The 19902-nt window shown below is 39.4% G+C and overlaps 4 protein-coding genes and 1 long non-coding RNA gene across 6 annotated transcripts in view; 2 read left to right on the top strand and 3 right to left on the bottom strand.

Annotated features, from left to right (window-relative positions):
- Positions 1-1341: 1341 nt before the first annotated feature.
- LOC136250321 (uncharacterized) lies at positions 1342-4302 on the bottom strand. Its single transcript, XR_010698495.1, has 2 exons — positions 1659-4302; positions 1342-1609 (listed from the first exon to the last, which is right to left on the bottom strand). It is a non-coding gene; the product is annotated as an uncharacterized lncRNA (long non-coding RNA).
- Positions 4303-4376: 74 nt separating this feature from the next.
- LOC136250318 (actin, cytoplasmic) lies at positions 4377-5766 on the bottom strand. Its single transcript, XM_066042511.1, has 2 exons — positions 5437-5766; positions 4377-5377 (listed from the first exon to the last, which is right to left on the bottom strand). Exons 1-2 carry the CDS (start codon positions 5689-5691, stop codon positions 4502-4504), a joined length of 1131 nt encoding a protein of 376 aa, XP_065898583.1. The 5' UTR covers positions 5692-5766; the 3' UTR covers positions 4377-4501.
- LOC136250319 (developmentally-regulated GTP-binding protein 2-like) lies at positions 5595-15424 on the bottom strand. 2 transcript variants are annotated; one of them, XM_066042512.1, is made up of 15 exons: positions 15296-15424; positions 15040-15128; positions 14747-14818; positions 12661-12750; positions 11558-11618; positions 11413-11503; positions 10406-10478; positions 10244-10334; positions 9822-9866; positions 9553-9605; positions 8861-8937; positions 8720-8808; positions 8606-8670; positions 8008-8061; positions 5595-7964 (listed from the first exon to the last, which is right to left on the bottom strand). In XM_066042512.1, the coding sequence occupies exons 1-15, from the start codon at positions 15357-15359 to the stop codon at positions 7878-7880; spliced, it is 1101 nt and encodes a 366-aa protein (XP_065898584.1). In that variant the 5' UTR covers positions 15360-15424; the 3' UTR covers positions 5595-7877. The 2 variants fall into 2 exon arrangements, with proteins under 2 accessions (XP_065898584.1, XP_065898585.1); XM_066042513.1 differs by lacking the exon at positions 15296-15424 and having other exon boundaries at positions 14989-15123.
- Positions 5956-7837, top strand: LOC136250317 (fascin-like). The gene is made up of 2 exons (XM_066042510.1): positions 5956-6276; positions 6440-7837. Exons 1-2 carry the CDS (start codon positions 6075-6077, stop codon positions 7717-7719), a joined length of 1482 nt encoding a protein of 493 aa, XP_065898582.1. The 5' UTR covers positions 5956-6074; the 3' UTR covers positions 7720-7837.
- LOC136250316 (unconventional myosin-XV-like) overlaps positions 15424-19902 on the top strand; it is an 18716-nt gene continuing 14237 nt past the window's right edge. Inside the window, exons 1-16 of the mRNA XM_066042509.1 lie at positions 15424-15524; positions 15724-15750; positions 15803-15913; positions 16890-16969; positions 17019-17082; positions 17137-17246; positions 17595-17669; positions 17717-17813; positions 17865-17971; positions 18022-18199; positions 18357-18440; positions 18488-18565; positions 18814-18930; positions 19320-19378; positions 19430-19553; positions 19607-19702. Of these exons, the coding sequence (XP_065898581.1) occupies positions 15522-15524; positions 15724-15750; positions 15803-15913; positions 16890-16969; positions 17019-17082; positions 17137-17246; positions 17595-17669; positions 17717-17813; positions 17865-17971; positions 18022-18199; positions 18357-18440; positions 18488-18565; positions 18814-18930; positions 19320-19378; positions 19430-19553; positions 19607-19702 (1410 nt within the window). The 5' untranslated portion in view covers positions 15424-15521. The remainder of the gene's footprint in view (positions 15525-15723; positions 15751-15802; positions 15914-16889; positions 16970-17018; positions 17083-17136; positions 17247-17594; positions 17670-17716; positions 17814-17864; positions 17972-18021; positions 18200-18356; positions 18441-18487; positions 18566-18813; positions 18931-19319; positions 19379-19429; positions 19554-19606; positions 19703-19902) is intronic.

Here is a 19902-nt window from a genome sequence, read left to right as displayed (position 1 = left end):
CCAGCACTGAAGGTCTGACAGCAACATGTGCTGCAGCCTTAGGATTACCTAACCTGATTTCAAGGACTTAGATTTAATGACTTATAACTGATAAGGTGTAACAGAAAAGGGGCCAAGTATGGAAAAAAATCCCTCCAACCCCAGGATTCGAACTGCAGGTCACCCAATGTATACTATGACATGCACTGAGCTGGCACATTAGCAGCTACAAGATGTAACAAGGATAACAGAGCATCCAATGCCTACATTCCTGCTGACCAGGCTGATGATTAATAAATGGTTACTTTCTTGGTGTATTCCAAGGAATCGAGATAATCACTCATAAAATGTCCATTCTGTTCCATCTTTCCCAATCACACAACTTCTGTTAAAAGATGTTCTTGTGCCTGTTGTTCATTGAGAAAAGTGACGAGACAGTCCATGTAACTATTCAAATATACTCATTGTAAAGTGCTATAATTTTTACAAGAAATGCTAAGTCCAATATACCTAAGTTGTATACTGCATAAAGTTTACAGTTAACCCAATGTATGAATTGCAACATCATGTATGATCCTGATGAAACCTCTACCAGATATGCCACTACATAAAAATCTCAGAAAACTAAGAAGAGGACACATATACGTACAACAATAACCTTTTTCTATTTCAACATGGAAGATATTTATTAATGAAAGGTCCGGTTCTTGATGGTAAAACAAATGAATTAACTGTTAGATAAGCACCACAGCAATGTGGTGATATTCTGAATTGCATTATGTACAGTACTACATCTAGCTTTTCCATGATGAAAGCAGGAGTATATTGAGTCCAAAGGATTTATCAGTGGCGGATACTGGGGGTTGCAATGGTTTCAGCCGAAACCCCCTCTGAAAATAGCGCGTGCCCCAAATTTATTTACAATTTGTGTGGATGACGATTCACGATTGTGTAGGTGAAAACATCATCACCAAGAGTTATAGAGTATTATATTTAGGTTTTCTACTGGCCAAACTTCTTAAGTTTGCTCAGCATTACATCGTTCAACAGCAGGTAATTACTTTTTTTTGGTTTTTGACTTAAAGCTAGGCTGAAGTTACAATTCCATGGTGGAACTCCCCTTTCAAAAAGTCTGGATTTGCCCCTGACAGTTATTGAAAACTTCCTCAACCTGAAACTTCCTCTGAAAATTTCTAGATCCGCTACTGTTTATTGTACCCCTGGTAAGAAAAAAAATCTGTTCTGAAATTAATACACAATCTGTCTGGCTGTGATGTAAAATTGGTCTGCTTGGAACCATAGCTATAAAGCTGTACTGCTTGATATAGAATATTGTTATCACCCCTATAGAACTACATTCAGTTGTCTGGAGTAATTCACCATAAAAAGATATCATGTATTATACATGCGTAAGTTATAAAGTGAATTTTAAAGTAAATTCACTATGAGTGTTTATTTTTGGTCATGACTGTATTGGAAAGTCTCTACAAGGATTATACTGATATCCTGAACAGTTAGCTAGCAGTTCATTGTAGACTAGTTCCCAGCTGCCATACTTCTCACCAGGTTGTGAGTTAACAAACTTGTCAGAAGAAAAGTGTATTTCAATTACTAAATCCAACATGTCACTCTGCAGAACAAACAACATAGCACAGTCAGCTACAGTCAACACTACTCACCCCCATGGTGTAAATAAAAGGCACCTCTTTAGGCCACATTGGAGTATGGTTAGCCTCAATGAACCACACATGATAATTAGATGTCACCATAAAGTCCAACCCTAACAACAAGTATGTAGCTGGTAGTCTTTCAAATGTTTCTAGTCCTAAAATGTAGCATGACTTTCTAAAATACCATTACATTTATATTGCTAAGTAGTGACCCTCACAGCAAAACCTCTCGCATAGTTTGCACTAGTATACTTTTTAACATACAAAAATAGGTGAAATTATGCATGCCATAAAGAAACACACCAGTTTTAATCGAGACATTGTTTAGGGAGCACACATACCATTGAGGCCACAAGAACAAAAGAGAAACGCCCTCATACTTGTATGTGCCAGTAAATACAGGGCTATAACTGCACCTTGGTGAATTTGACAATGCATGGTGAACATTTTAGGCCAAATTCCAAGTCCGCAGACCAAAGTAACAAAATAAGTTACGGTTGCGAATTAAATAAAGCACCTGTAATTTCATACTATCGTACTGTCTATCTAGCACTATATTTCCAAAACCTCTACTCACCATAACTTTGATAACCAACTGTGGATAATACTGAGAAAATGAAAGAAATTTGGAAATTGTGCAAACTATTTGGTTTTTGTTGGGACAGTCACAAATAATATAGGGATCTCCCCAAAACAAAATGGAATCCCCAAAAAGACTACTGTCAAAAGTCACACAGAACTATTTTACATAACCTCCACAGTCGGGTGTCAACCATGATCAAGCAGACTGGCCAGATCAAAAAAATCACTTCTCGTTATTGTATTAGTGCTTTTGCGTAGGTTTGCTAAGACTCTGCCTCTTGTTTTTGTTTTCTAATTACATGGGCCCTATAAATGCCAAAACGGTTAGGCAAGAACAAATGAGTTATACCCAATACACTTTTTTCATCAACCATCTAGTACAACCAATCCGTCAAGAAACAGAGCACTGCCACTATACTCTCTTAATGATTTGTTATGTGGGATAGCTTCACCTCAGATATTGCAACAGTGAGATATAAAATACTCTAATAAAGCAGTCACCCTAATATGACAACCAGGTAAATTATACAACAGCAGTCACATGTAGCCATCTTTCATAAAGATGCTGGCAGATGTTCGTGGCTCAGTAACGCCATGGCATGTTCATAACTGGATAGTTCTAAAGTCTGTGCTGTTTTATCAGTTAGCTATATACCAAAATGGTATTAAAGGGTTTGTGCACTAAAGAGACATGAAGTATAATGAAAATCCCTATTTTGGCATTGAAAACAAATCAACATCATTAAAGTGATTTCACATGTAACTCCATCATTTGCATTGCATACAAGACAGCTTTCCTGGTGCATCACCAGAACTGTACAGTAGGGTTATCTGGCAACTCTAGCTACTACCGACCAGTGTGGGCATGGCTTATTACAGTGTATGTTGAGGATCCTATGGTCCACGAAAGCATTTTAACGACAAGACTTCATCGTTTGTGAAAGTGGTGTAACCATGATAAGTGTTGAATACATTCACCAGGGAGCATGAATAGTGAACGAGACAAGTGGCATGTGCAAATTGCTCTAGTCCCTCTCTCCAAAACCAAAAGGACTAAGCACACAAAATTTTGAGTCATAACTAATTCATTGCCTGCTTGTAGTAAGAACAATCCAGTTTGCTTTATTATTGGTTTCAGTCTTGTCTTAACAAACTGATCCTTATTGGAGCTGATGTTACTAATGTACTGCTGAAATCTTATCAAACATCCAGAAGTGATCGTCAGAGGAAAACCCTTCAGAGTGTTAGTTAGATGGGCCTCCCTGGCTAAGTCTGTTCACTGCCACTCTAAGATAACCAGTATGATAGTACAAGAAATATGGATCAGTTCTAGCAATCAATATGTATGCTCTGATGTCAAACTTTAATCAACAATAGATCAGAAAGATACTCTTGAATTATATACTGAAACATTTTGTTGTCTTCACAAACATTGATCTTTTCCAATAATTGCAGCAACTCCTTGTAAACTTAATTCCTTTACCGAACACCCCAACATAAGGTTTGGCAAGCCAAACAGAATTATGTTGCTTAGCGGCATAGATAACAAAATCATAACAGTCTTCACTGTCGCTACTAAGAAAAGATGTGGGCATAATATTTAACAGGTCTAAACTGCAACCAAAAGACTTGGCGTATTTCCTACTGTAAACAAGTTGTGATCGTTTTGTACCTGTCACTTCATGAGCTCTAGAAATTGCTGCTATTAGTACATTTTGGGATTTAGTAATGTTCCTGAATGCATGAAAACCAGTAGAAAAAGAATGTTCATAAATTATGAGCAGTAAATCTGCAAACATCTTCTCCTCTGATAGTATTAAGCTAGCATTATTAACTTGCTGGCTGCTGTCAATGACACTAAGTAGAGTTGGTCCATAATAACTGAAGTAACAATGGACTTCTTGAATGGCAGCAATTGAGTGCAGCTGTTAGTAGCATTTCTCGCTGACTCCACGTGTTGTAAAGATATTCCAATATTTTCGGTCGTGTATTCCCGTGGAATATCGACTGATAAAGGAGTCACGAAAGTTGCGTACACCATTAGCTGAACAATACTTGCACTTACTACAGTACACACGAACCCTGAAACTAGGTATAAACGTGCAACGCCCTCTTTACCTGCACACACCCCTCTTTGACATCCAGTAGTATTATTATAATTAATAATATTTATATGAAACTACAGTGCATCATAATTTTTTTTGTACAATATTTTTATGCAAGTCGACTTCAAGCAGAAAACCTAACTAATTCAATGTATGTTCAGTTCTTTAGAAGCACTTGCGGTGGACGATGGCTGGGCCAGACTCATCATACTCTTGCTTGCTGATCCACATCTGTTGGAAGGTTGACAGGGAGGCCAAGATGGAGCCACCGATCCATACAGAGTATTTTCGCTCTGGTGGAGCAATGATCTTGATCTTCATTGTGGGTGGTGCCAGAGCAGTGATCTCCTTCTGCATTCTGTCAGCAATTCCTGGGTACATGGTACTACCTCCAGACAACACAGTGTTGGCATACAGATCTTTACGGATGTCTACGTCACACTTCATGATGGAGTTGTAGCAGGTTTCGTGGATACCAGCAGATTCCATTCCCAAGAAGGATGGTTGGAAGAGAGCCTCAGGGCAACGGAATCGCTCATTACCAATGGTGATCACTTGACCATCAGGAAGCTCATAACTCTTCTCCATGCTTGAACTGCTAGCAGCGGTCTGCATCTCTTGCTCAAAGTCCAATGCAACATAGCACAACTTCTCCTTGATGTCACGGACGATTTCACGTTCAGCAGTGGTGGTGAAGGAGTAACCTCTCTCGGTCAAGATCTTCATCAGGTAGTCGGTTAGATCACGTCCTGCCAAATCCAAACGGAGGATGGCATGAGGAAGGGCATAACCTTCATAGATGGGAACGGTGTGGGACACTCCATCTCCAGAATCAAACACAATTCCAGTAGTACGACCAGATGCATACAATGACAACACAGCCTGGATGGCTACATACATGGCTGGTGTGTTGAAGGTCTCAAACATGATCTGGGTCATCTTTTCTCGGTTGGCCTTGGGGTTGAGGGGAGCCTCTGTCAGCAACACTGGGTGCTCTTCTGGTGCCACACGGAGTTCATTGTAGAAAGTGTGATGCCAGATCTAAAAGGAAAACCACAAAGGTTAACAATTGTTTCCACAAAACAAGCTTGCGGTATTACCTTCTCCATATCATCCCAGTTAGTGACGATTCCGTGCTCGATGGGGTACTTCAAGGTGAGGATACCACGCTTGCTCTGAGCCTCATCTCCTACGTATGAATCCTTTTGGCCCATACCAACCATGACTCCCTGATGACGAGGTCTTCCAACGATGGATGGAAAAACAGCCCTGGGAGCATCATCACCGGCAAAGCCAGCCTTGCACATACCAGAACCATTGTCCACAACGAGAGCGGCTACGTCGTCGTCACACATTTTCAATGGAGAATTCAGAGACAGAAAAACTCACAACAACTCGTTCAACGCAAATGCAGAACAGGCAGAATTCAGGCGGACTCGCTGATTTACTGGTACGATCGTGTGCCACGCCCACTCCGTTTTCTGAATTTATGCCCAAAAAAGGAAAAGTTTGTGAGCTGCTACAATCTGATTGGCTATTTCTTAGATACAATCGAAGATCGAAAGATTTTTACGTCATACTGCGGTAGCCAATCGAAACGTGTTCTAGCACGATCGGTGACACACCCTTTTTCGGTTACCCACCACGCCCTTCGAACGTGCTTCTGTTCGAGGACTCCATTTTTATTCGCTAACTTGGTGTACGTGCTAGTTCGGCTGTCGTTTGCTGTCAAGAAATAATGGCTCAAGGAGGCGGCTTCAACGAGACGCTGAAATGGACCATGGGTCTGATCAATTCAGCTGGAAAGTACCTAACGGCTGAAACTTTCCAGTTCAAGTTGACAGCAAATGGAACATCAATGCGAAAGAAGCAGATTTTCACCTTGGAGCGTGTGGATGCAAGCCTTGTTGCCCTTAAAAGCAGTCTGGGACGTTACCTAAGTAAGTAAAGCTTCTTTGCTTCTGTATTGGCTTCGTTATGTTGTGTCTGCTTCTTTGCGATTGATTTCAAGTGATTTTTACTGCATTGTTTGGTCTAAAAAGCATTAGTCCTATTTATAGCTAATATATTTGGACCGTTGTCAATGGTGTTTACATTTCATAGGCTGTGATATTGATGGGAAGGTGTCATGTTCTGCTGAAGAAGTTGGCAATGAGCAGCAATTTGAAATGGAGACCCAACCAGATGGCAGAGTGGCTATCCGTAGTGCAGCACATGGCCGATACTTTGGAGGAACCGGGGACCAGCTGAATGCTACACCAAAAGAAGTCTCTGCCACCACTCTTTGGACCATGCACATGGCCATGCACCCTCAAATCAACCTTCGCAATGTCAACCGCAAGACCTATGCTCATCTAAAAGGAGCTGAGGTGTGCGTTAATGAAGAAATCCCATGGGGAGCTGATGCTATGATAGTGCTGGAGTTCCACGAAGGAAGATATGCTCTTCGGCTTTTCAACAAGAAGTACCTTACTCGTACTGGAGGCCTTACTGACAATCTCAGCGATGACTCTCTCTACATTTTGGTGTTCCGTGATGCCCAAGTTGCTTTCCGTGATTGTAAAGGCAAATACCTCACTGCAGTTGGTGCTTCGGCTACAATGCAATCTCGTAAAGATACAATTGGTAAAGATGAGCTGTTTGTTCTTGAAGACAGCCACCCTCAGTGCACCTTGCTGGCTGCTGCTGCCAAAAAATATGCTTCAATTCGATCATCCCAAGAGGTGAAGGCAAACCAAACAAGCGTCACTGATGCCGAAGTGTTCCAACTAGAAGCTGCTGATCGTACTGACAGGAGTGGCAAAGTCAAGTGGGCCATTCATTGCAACAATAAGAAGTATTGGAACTGTGAGTCGAGCAATGTAGTCGCTGATTCAGCCGATCCCACTAAACCAACATCACAATTTGACATCGAATGGAGCAAGGATAAAGTAGCCTTGATTGCATCCAATGGCAAGTACGTGGTCAGAAAAGCCAACGGTCAACTGGCTGCCTCTGGTGTTGAAGCCAATGAAGACGCCTTTTTTGTTTTTGAAATGATCAACCGTCCCATCTTGGTATTGCGTGGAGAGTATGGGTTTGTTGGCACGAAGGGTGCCGCTGCTACGTTGGAATGCAACAGGTCCCAGTATGATGTCTTTGAAGTTGAGTGCAAGGAAGGTGAATATTTCTTCTCCAAAGATGGCAAGTTTTGGAAACTAGAAGATGGAGACAGCACAATTACTTGCAGCAGTGCACAGCCAGTCCCCTACACAATCGAGCTGCGTGCCCACACACACATGTGCATCAGAGCTTCGAATGACAACTACATCGCAGGAGAACAACACGGGGGCTTCAAGGCCAGCAAGAATGTCGTCGATAACTCCACCTTATGGGAGTACTAAGAACTGTTGGAGAAATACATGTGAACCGTACTGCAATAGAACAATGTACCATATTCTAGTTTCTGTGTAGTTTTTTTTTGCATTTCCTTGTGATGCAAAATAACATTCTTTAAAATTATTTAATGCAAAATAATTAAACATTATGGGATGCATGAGTCTCATTTCTTAAATACTTGAATGACATCTTCGTCCTGCATTTGATGGTGCATTCCAACTCTTTGAGGGCTATACTTTGTACTGGTGCCCTGTGGAATAAGTAAACTAATACTTCAGTAGGTAGGCACTCACCCATACTAAAGCATACTTGAATTGATCAACGAGTGATCTGTGAATTCCATGACACTGCAAAGGTCGGAAAGTACAAGTAATTACAACACAGAGTCAATTATTACTGTCTGACATAGGCCATTTGTCAGGCAAATATCATGTATGGCCGACCATAATGGAACCTGCCCGACAAAATCAAAATAGAAGAAAGTTGTAGAGTTTTTATAGTGAAGTATTGTCAATAATAGCAAACACAATTTGACAACAATGATTGTATTATTATTTTAGATTGAGTCACTCTATTCTGTCAATGTATTGTAAGGATTTCCCTATTATGACGAATAGGTAATGCTTTAAGTTGCCTGACATTTTCACTGGGATTTGAAAAAAATTATAATTGTCTCTGCAACAGTTCATCTGCAACACCAACAGACTTTCAAATTACCCCTGTGTAAGGTGAATTTTTAAAATGAAACATTCCTTGAAACAAAAATTTCTGACCATATATGTGGTGACAATTTTTTGTACACAGTCAATGATTTTCAGTATATAGAAGGGAGTTCATGCAAGTGGCTCGACACAATATTTAGTGATGGATATTAATGCACATGTGACTTACAACGTGTTCTACTGTGCTGTTCTTTCTGAGAATTAGAGCATGGCCAGGCAACAAATCCGGAGGCTCTGAAGACATTCAAATAACACACGACACTTCAAAACTACATCAACGCACCTCCCCTTCTTTTTGTATATACTCTAATTAATGCCAAATGTTCCCATAGTTTCTCCAATAGGTACAGCAGATTCAGATCCAACTCACAACTGCACAAGAAGACGATTGTTAAAATTGACTATATTATGGCATCTGTTTTACCTTATGACAACTGAGTAAGGCTGATGGGCCAATCTATCCACCTCTTCCAATGATATTTGATCAATTTTATTGTAACACTAGAACACAATCATATAACCAATAAACTTTACTGTAGTATACAATGGCAACATGTACATTTTGCCACACAAGTGAATTCCTTGTCAGACCACTGTGGCCTTATTTAGAAGCGAGCTCAAGTTGTTTATGTAGGTTAAGATGGTACAATACACATGGACAAATTGGGTAAATAGGCTTTAAAAGAATGTGCCATGTAGTGTAATCTGTAAGGACTTATATGCTGGCTGGGCATGCCACAAGATGATTTGAACCACACAAGCACTGTGTATGGATTGTGTATGGATTCTGTTAGCCTTTACATAATCTACAATGGGTCACTAAAGCTGACCAAATGATTAATGAGGAATGCAGGCCCATCTGGCTTAGATTATACATGAGATCACGTTTCACTGGGACAACCGTCCATGAAAAAAGCTAATGCCATGATGGAAAAGAGTATTCTATTTCATGTTAAGTATGAGATAAGCCTGTGGTAGCCACAAGATTCATGTCCAATATCACAAGCCACAATACAAGCTTGACAAATTGGTCAACTGAGTGGCTGAAATTTAGAACAACAAATAAAAACAGATCAATCAAAGTGCCAACAACAACAACAACACATAAAAACTAACATATATACACTTTAAGTAGACTCTGTTTCCAAGAATGACATCTATAAAGTCATCTAGATGAAAAGGAAAATTTTAACAAATTTAATTGAGCATGTAAACATAATAAAGCACATAGTGAGCATGTGTGTGTTTGTGTGTGCGTGTGTGTGTGTGCGTGTGTGTTTGTGCGTGTGTGTGTTTGTGTGCGTGTGTGTGCGTGCGTGCGTGTGTGTGTGTGTGCATGCATGTGTACACAGGTATGTATAGTACATACTACATAGACACTTCACCTGCAGTACAGTCTTCACGAAATATCACTTCTGCATTAAATATTTCTGACACCAGTCAAGACATCAAAAACAGCATGAATATTGTACACACTATTGCATTGCATTCACCAAAATACAAACACATTACACATGTACACTACAGACTCAAAGAGATACAGATACCCCCCCCCCCCCCCCCCCCACACACACACGCACACCACACACACACACAGAGACACAGACACACAACGTACACAAAAACAGCTGATGCTCATTACAGTGTGAACAAGGGAGTTACAACCAAACCTAATGAGGCAATCAACCACACTACCCTAAAACGATTAAAACTTACAAATGTGATAACTCACAATATGTTACTACTCCTTCAACACAAACTATGTACACTGCACATGTACACTGCACATCCACACACTAAAGGATACTATATTCATGTAGGATCAATTGGGCCATTTTCTCTGACATCTTAACTAGCTGTACCATAGAAGTGATGGATATCCCCCCTCCCTTCTTTTGCTATAGCAACAGTAAACACAAGCCATGCATAAGGGTCTGCTGAAAAAATGGCAGGAACATTTGTGTCTAACTTTGAAGTAAACGTTTGGGGGAAGCCTGTTCATTCTAATGCCAACTGTCTCCAGTTCTTTTTCTAGCAGTGTTCTGTAAAGAGAAAAATGTAGCATAATAAATAACTATCCAACCAACATTTGGCTGGTTCATACAGGGGGTGTGTATATACAGTACTGTACACGTACAAATTTTCTAGGGACATAATTTTGCGGTTGTTTGGTTTTCTGCAAAATTGTCGTCCTTGAAAATTAATGATTATCAGGGATAGCTCTATGCTCTCTAATAGGCAACCTCAGTGAAGAACGAGTGAACCTTGAAAATAAAACCATGAAAATCCTGAAATTTGTCAATCCATGAAAATTACGTACCTCAAAAAGTTGTACGTATACAGTACATTTCAATGACGTCACTAGTATCTCTATCTAGCAATGCAAATGATATGCCTTACACAAGCTGATCCTAACCATATATGGAAATGGTTAGGGATGCATGAAATAGTCAAACTAGTTTGTTAAATGCTTGAATGGTCACCATGGAAATGTAAAGACATACTACATAAAATGCATACATGTTGTCCAATTTCCACTTTCTGTGTTGGGTCAACATGACTATACTAGTACGAATAACTCGTGGCAACACACTACATTCCAACAATTTGAGTACAGTGGATTTCTCTATGCTGGATACTTTAAGGGCCAAGTAAAACCTAGTCTCGTTTTTTTTCCCCTTTTGTATTTGGGTGGGGGAGAATTAAAGGTCTGTGATCATTTGGAGGATTGCAAACAAGCCGTGAACAAATGTTTTCTTGTTCCTTGCACATTCTGCAGCTACTGAGTGATTTCACGACAGGTGCACGAAAAACTTCCTCCCCACCCAAATACAAAAGGGGTCTGGGGCATTTGGGCACAATACTAAGAGTGAGGTGTCTGGTTTAAATGTGTGTACACTTATACAAACAGGACCATGGACAAGTGCAAGGTGCCCACATTTCAGGATGGTGTTTAAGAGGTCACAATGTACATACTTTTGTATCTCCCCTTTTGTGGCGTCAAGCATCATCAAAACCAAATCAGCGGTCCTGGCCACTGCGATAACTTGTCTTCCCCTACCCTTGCCTGTCAAAGGAATACAAATGGATACAAACGAGTGCAAACGGCTGTCTGTCTTACCATGAGCAGCACCTTCAATAATTCCCGGTAAGTCTAGTAACTGTATATTGGCATCTTTGTACTAGAAGAGATACACATTAATCCTACTAGGGATGCATAAGAAGGTAGTCACACTATTGACACTAAAATGTTTGAATGCAGGGGAAAAAACCCCACATGTATGTCTTGGGTAGAGAAGCCTGACAAATGACCCAAAATATTAGAATTGTTTTAGTATTTGATGTAAAACACTTCACTAATTGTTAAACTGTGTGTACATAAACAGAACTACTCAATCATGATGTTTTGTCAATTACGTGACAAGATTAACACCAAACTGAAGAGGTGGTTATTAAAGTTTCGATAGACAAGGAACACACACAATCTAGTGGGATAATAGTATGGCAATACAGTGAGATGAGGTACAACAGTTCCACCTATATAGAAAGGCCACTTCTCTACAGTGTAGCGGCAATTTTTAAAAAAAATGTCTAAAATAGCTACCACCTGTTTAATGTAATATCCTCAGACTGAGGAGAATGGTCACGCGTCATCAACATCAAATGTTTTTTTCAGCCATCCAAAATGTTGTGTGGCTTTCCTAGCTAAAGAAACAAGCACTACATTAACACATTTCTCATGAGGGTGACAAAACAATTTTCACCAAAAGGTACCAATTTAAAATGCCTTGTTTGGTTGTGCAATTAATACATGACATTACATCATACTGGAGGGCTAGGATGTGCATTAACATAAATGTTTTTTTAGCTAACTGTAACGAAGCAGGGACAATTTACATTTGGTACATTCGTGATGGTTATATGTGGATGCTTGCCATATATAGTATGTGTGACTGCCCACCAGTGTAAACTCTAAAATGCAACAGAGCACTTGAGAGTTTTTCTTTACGGTACTGTCCTTTTACCACAAGTTTAATTTGACACACTCCTTCACAAAACTTTCCCACTAACACATTAAATCCATACTTTATGAAATTCATTATATAAGCTGGCAGCAGTGACATGCTGACCAGAATACCATACAATTACAGCACTACCAAGCCATTTCCTCTGTGAATATATTTCTAGTCTAAAATATTTCCTGCCACATATTAAGTCACTCACATTTATCACTCCAGGTATGCACATTAGTGTGGTGAACTCATAAGCAGCTGATTCACTGTGAGTAGCGGTGACTTTATTTAGTAATGTTGACTAGAATGGAACAGACAGTACAAATAAAATTATATAAGGGGGTGGCGACACCACAAAATGCGGACACCTTGACAACCAGGACACCTTACCACTCTGAAACATGTACAAATGTGACAAAATAGTTCAACTATTAGACTTTTAGATTCACTCATAATTAGATCACAAATAATCCAATAAGGATCCTGTGTGTCTATCTGACATGTATTATACCACATGATTACCAATTTAAAATTTATGATGCCCACTCTGATTGATGAATAAGCTGCATAATAGTTAGTGGAATGTGGTTGTCAAGGTTCAGATCACTTATTACCAGTGATACCACAAAAGCTCATGTCAATAAACCACTTTCATTATCATGCATGCATACATGCTGTGTGTGTGTGTGTGTGTGTGTGTGTGTGTGTGTGTGTGTGTGTGTGTGTGTGTGTGTGTGTGTGTGTGTGTGTGTGTGTGTGTGTGTGTGTGTGTGTGTGTGTGTGTGTGTGTGTGTGTGTGCGCGCGCATGTAGTCTCGCATGGCCAGACTGCTTTTTTTTCCATGTATTGGTGAGGAAAAGGGTTTGGTGCAACTCCAATAGCTGTTTACTTCTGAGCCGCTAATTGAATAATGTTTTTATTTATTTTTATTTATTTATTAATACTTTACAGCACAAGTGCTGATGTTGGCCACAAAGGAGGTGCCAGTAACGTTAGTAAGTAAACTCGAGATGGCTTCGATCTGTTTATCCTTTAAATGAATCTTAATTTGCTCCGATGTCACTTTTTAGTGTCTTGGAAGTTCATCCTCATCGTGTAACAAAACTCACAACTGGACCAGGAGTGTACAAATATTTTCACGTCATCATTGGTTTACTGATGTCATTGGTGCCTCCTTTGCTGCCAATGTTATTCAATTAGCGTCCCCAGAGTTTGGGGACGCTGGGGACGGCTCAGAAGTAAACAGCTATTGGAGTTGCACCAGACCCCTTTTCCCCACCCAATACAGAAAAAAGCGGTCTGGCCACGCGAGACTAGCGTGTGTGTGTGTGTATGTGTGGCGCTTGACAACACAACCATACACTCTTGGACCAAACACCACATACTCAACAACAAAGCAAACACATATTTCACACTACACTGACGCTCTACACTCATAAGGGTCACATCAGGTTACACTAAAACTCCCACAGTATTAACAACTACATGGGATTCCATGTGGCTCAATATCGTATCAGAAAAACTTCACCATATAAGGTAAACCAATAGACATCACTCATTAGCCTAATAGTCCAGTCAATGCTGATCTTGTAAAGTGATAAATGCATAATTGTTCAACTATGTGGTGAAAATGGCATTAAGAATGATTACCATCATACAACCCAATAGCGACAATCTGTAACCAGTTTTCTTCACTCAAATGTTAGTACATATAAGGAATTGTCATGGAAACAGTATAAAGATGGACAGAATACAGTGTAATGACAGTATGAGATTACTAAGATTTCAAGTGTGTTTGAGAACCTGAAATTGAGTAGAACAAACCAAGGGCAAATATGGATGATACATGTTAAACAGCTGATTAAAACATGGAAACCATATTGCCAGCCCATAGTGACATTTATACAATTGATACTTCATGGTATGAAGCTTGACCACTGTCCTACCTGTCCCAAAACATTAGTTACTAGCACATCATGACGATAAAGAAATAAACTTTACCACAAACACATATAGCCATATGAACAGGTTACTGATTGTCAACTATATTTTCTCAGAGGCACCTGATACCCTAGTGCATACATTTTGAAGTTCCAGCCAGGGGTATTTTATTGTCTGGTTGTATAGAGTAGATCTTCTGGGCCTTCCAATGTATGCTATTAGTCCCCTAAACTTTAGTATTTCAAGAAATTCTAAGGGGGGCACATGCTGTACGTACTATGGACTGTGGCAAACATACAGACTGCTTTATAAGGAAGAATAAAATGTAGGGCTTCTCCTATAGCACTCAAACTAACCTTTCCAACTGAAGGAAACCCAATTAATGCCACCCTAGCATCACCTGACTTCATCACATCAAACCCGTCACCCTATGCAGTTTAAAAATATGTGCACAGTGAAATAGAGTACATGGCAATGAACAGCACTACTATAGGATAACTGTACAAAATGGAACTTGTTAATGTGGACACTTAAAAAAAAGAGGACACTCGCATCATTTCACACCTTTAGGATTTTAGCTAAGTTTTAGGACACTTACATGGTATCCACACTACACAGGTTCCACTGTATTAAAGAACTGCACTCAAACCTTCGCTCCAGCTGTCTTGGGTCCTTCCAGTAGTTGGGACCGATACTTTGCTAATTTTGCCTTCAGTAATCCCAAGTGATATTCAGTAGCTAAGGAAATCAATAAGTCCATAAATCAAGCAGTAATTACAACTTCTTAACTATAGCAAGCTGGCCTCTTAGAGATATAAGCACACATTTGACTTAACTAGAAAGTATACCGCTATAAAATGACGCAAAGAGTGACTTACAAATAATGATGTATGTGAACGCCTTACCTTTGTTCCTTTGTGTCCTAGCAATTTCTCGCTCAATTTCCTGAATCTTTTCTAGTATTCCCATTTTTGCTCTACACGTAGATTGTTCTTATTAACGCTCATTGATGCGTATGCGCACAGGTGTTTTCCCTCTCTTAATAATGCGCACCTAGCGACCACAGCTGAGACACTCCCCGCAAAAAGAATGTTTTTGCACGTCTAGCCCACAGGTTATTGTTAAAGGAAGATGGTAAGTTTGCGGCTTGTATTGCTAACAGGTACTGCATTTTGACACTCGTTTACCCCTTCCGTGCGAGACGTAACAACTATTTTTCACGTATGCGTGTGCACAACACACACCCTTCACTATGCACAGGCAAATAGTGCCGTTGCAGGAATTATAGCTGTTTACAATAGAGTGCGTTATTATTGCTCCCTTCTTTCAATAGGCTCAACATAAAATGGATAACCAGCCTGTAAGTACTCCATGATAGTTCATAGGTAGTTCTAAATGTGTGTGGTCTGTAGGGAGGGCTGGTGTGGTACCAAGGAGCATCAGGGTACCTGCTTCCTGGAGTAATACATGCTGTTCGTGGAGATAATGTATCTTTACAGAATGAATGGGATCCCACATCTGAGGTATGTACTGGACGTGTAGGTCACTGTGTGTGTGCGTGCTTTGTTATTTGTAATTTTGCTTGTTTGACCATTTTTGTGCGTGCGTGCGTGCGTGCGTGCGTGCGTGCGTGCGTGCGTGCGTGCGTGCGTGCGTGTGTGTGTGTGAGAGAGAGAGAGAGAGAGAGGCAGCATATATAGCCAACTAGCTAGAGCACCAGCCTGGTAATCTAAAGAGTTTACTGAGGTTTGATGCCCAGTTATTTCCAGTTGAGATAGTTAGAAAAGTCTGCAATGTCAATATGAGTTTTCACTGAGAATAAGTTTACAAATACAACTACCTTGATTACAAACCAATTGATATGGTTAGCAATAATATGTCAGTATGAAATATGAGGCACAAGGTAAGGCAATAACTGTCATAATTATTGCAAAACGTGATAAACATTGCCTATGGGACAATATTGTGAAGGCTGAATATATGTGATAATTGTATTGCGGGCACATATTGACGATTTATTGAAACATTGTTCAACCCTACTACCACTCTACATAAATGGAGACCTGGTGTTGACTGGAAAAGCAGCCCACCCAGCTGTAACTGTTCATGCCTCATACAATGGGTGAAGGGTCCAGGTGGGATTTCGGGTGCCTACATAAATAAACACACACTTAATTACATTTGTGATACATGCATATTGTCAGTGGAGTATAGCTATACCATTAACAGTAACCAAGGTAGCTGTCTCAATAAAAGTTAGGAAACTGAAAAGAATTCAGCACTGCAAAAGATCAAGGTACTCTAATAGAGCAGTCACCTACCTTCAACTCTAATAAAGCAGTCAGGTTTGCCTTGCCTTCTAAAGTTGTAGTGCACAGGTCTGGTTCACTGGTGGGTGTCACCATGTTATATAGCATGGTAGCTGAAGGCTTTGTAGTGTGTCTATGTACACAGATATCAATATCATTACATTACTTTCACATCACAACTCCTATGTAGCTACTGAATTTTTCATTCAACACTCTCAAGCAACGTTCTAGCACAACTGATGAAGGTGTTGAAGACATGATACAACTAAAGTATGATATAATTAGTGATCACTTTACAAAACTAGTCCTTCCTAACTAGTGACCTACATGAAGGAGGACTGATCTACAACATCAAGAAGAGATACCTCCAACGGCACATATATGTGAGCAATGAAAAATTATTATGTTGATGTTATTAGTAATGGTTGAATCATTAGACCTACACTGGCAGTATTCTTGTAGCAGTTAACCCTTATCAGATGTTCAATATGTATGGGGTGGATGTAGTGCGTGAATATGAAGGACAAATTATTGGAAAGCTTCCACCGTAAGTTATCAATTGCGTTGTTGTGTTTTGTGGTCAGAAAATATTATGGTTTGCAGTGTGTACATGTACTTTGTAACATACAAATACATTTGATATGCTGTAATTTCTAAGTAATTAAGTAAGTGTACATTGGCTGTTTGTTGGTAATTTATAGTAATTGATTAATCAATGATTTTGTTGCCATTATTGGCTGAATGCAGCCATATAGCAACCTAAGTTAGCTAGAGAGGACTAAGAAAAGTCCAAAAGTGCAGCTATCTACAGAGTTAATAGAGAAATAAAGTAATCCACTTGTCTGCATGAGTGTTGTTGATGAGGGATTTTAATATTGACCTTTGCTCCCAATAGACACATATTTGCTCTGGGCAATGCAGCTTACTCTCACATGAGAATTACTAATGAAAATCAGTGTATGATTGTAAGGTAGGTCAGCTGAATATCTCGTAGTTGTGTGAGCCTGTCCTCAACAGTGGTGAGAGTGGAGCTGGGAAGACCGAGTCAACCAAATTACTGATGCAATATTTAGCAGCTGTAAATAAAGCTTCTAGTAACCTTATTAGTGAACAGGTTAGAATATTGTATTTAACTGCATTTGATTTCATTTGTGTAATATTTCAGATTCTTGAGGCTAACCCATTGCTCGAGTCATTTGGTAATGCTAAAACAGTAAAGAACAACAATTCTAGCCGGTTTGGAAAATATCTTGAAATTTTCTTCAACAAAGAGTATGTTTGCATAGATAATATTTCATCAAATTATCAATTCTCCATGGCAGTGGTGTCATAGCAGGAGCAAAAGTGTCGCAGTATTTATTGGAACGATCCAGGATAGTTTTCCAAGCTCCTGATGAGCGTAATTATCATGTCTTTTATGAGATGTTGACTGGTCTACCACAGGCTGAGCTGGCCAACTATGGACTAGGTAGTGTTGAGGACTATTTCTACCTTAACCAAGTAAGTTGTGTGGTGTTAAAGTTGTTTATTGAAAATGACTGCTCAATTAAAGTATTTTGTTATTATTTAAGGTACAAATGTGTATGTTTTATTAGGGTTCTTTATATACACTTATATGCTTTCATTCAATTCATTGCTCTATTATTTGCATGAATAGGGCAAAGCTTGTAGTATTAAGAGTAAAGATGAAGCACAGGATTTCAGCAGGCTCACATCAGCCATGGAAGTGCTAGGAATGCAGGTTGATGGTAGTTAGGTTGTAATTGTTATTTCATAATTTCATTTCAGAGCAAGGAGAAGCAGTCATTATTTAGAATATTGGCAGCTGTTCTTCAGTTAGGAAACATGTTCTTTGGAGCATATGATGTTAGTGAATGTTATTAATGTGTTCTGAAAGTTTTAGCTACCCTATTCTTAAATCTTTTAGCTGAATTGCAATGGAATAGAGTAATTGTCATTGTCATTTTAAGTATTAACCATCTTGTTATACAGTGCAGCCACACATCCCAAAGGCACATTTCACAGTTTAAGGCCATATTATGGGTCTCTTATTAATGAGGCTTCCCTGTGTCGTGTGATATTTGTTTGTTTTACTATGTGCAAAATTTATACAGAAAAATGGCCAGGAGGCAGCAGTGATAGAGTCCCCTCCAGAGACGCTACAGTCCATTGGGAACCTACTGGGAGGACCACCAGACAAATATGAATTATCAATTACCAACAAGATTACGGTGAGGAATAATAAACTCATACCCATAAGCAAACTGCTTAAAATAAAGCTATACATAACCTCTTGAATGAGACTGATCACCTCATTATTAAGACCATGACTTTTGACAATAGTACATGAAAGATAGAAGCTGTAGAGTTTAATTTTAAAGGTCAAGCCAATTATGGCAATTCATATAGTAGTATTACAATAGCAGTCAGCCATTGGTTATTTTCTCAATTAAAATTCAGTTTGGCTAATTGTAATTGTCAATGTGGAGCTATTGATACTCTACAAAAAAATGCTGTGAACATGTAACTTCAGTCTTATATAACTCGGTCAGTTTTTACGTCCTTTAAAAATTGCCTATGGTAATAAATACATTAAATTTACTTATAATTATGTTACCAGATGACCAGAGGTGAGATGTTCTACTCACCCAACAGTGTAGAACAAACACTAGACACAAGGTATGTCAGCTATACACCTTACTGTACTCTAACACATTGACCACCTGATAGAGATGCTTTAGCAAAGATCCTTTATGTCCGTCTGTTCTCATGGTTGGTGAAATGGATTAACAAGATCATCAATAAGGCAGGGGTGCACTCATCAATTGCTGTGTTAGATATTTTTGGATTTGAGGTATAGTGTATCTGTCATGGTGTATACCATCGATGACTGGTGTGCTTGTGTAGGACTTTAAGATCAATAGCTTTGAGCAGTTGTGTATCAACTTTGCCAATGAGAATCTTCAATTTTACTTCAACCAGTACATCTTCAAATTAGAACAGGTTACATATATATATATTGTGTGTGTGTGTTGTGTGTGTGTGTGTGTGTGTGTGTGTGTGTGTGTGTATGTGTGTGTGTGTGTGTATGTGTGTGTGTGTGTGTGTGTGTGTGTAAGGTGTAGTTTTAGTGCTAATTGGGGATAATAAACGGTATATAGCAGGTGTGGTCTAGTGGGAATCTTTGAAATTAATTATGAGAC

Source organism: Dysidea avara, chromosome 3 (genome assembly GCF_963678975.1).
Source record: "Dysidea avara chromosome 3, odDysAvar1.4, whole genome shotgun sequence".
In the NCBI taxonomy this organism is placed as follows: domain Eukaryota; kingdom Metazoa; phylum Porifera; class Demospongiae; order Dictyoceratida; family Dysideidae; genus Dysidea; species Dysidea avara.
Note: the sequence above shows the minus strand (reverse complement) of the source record. Positions and strands in the feature narration are given on the sequence as shown.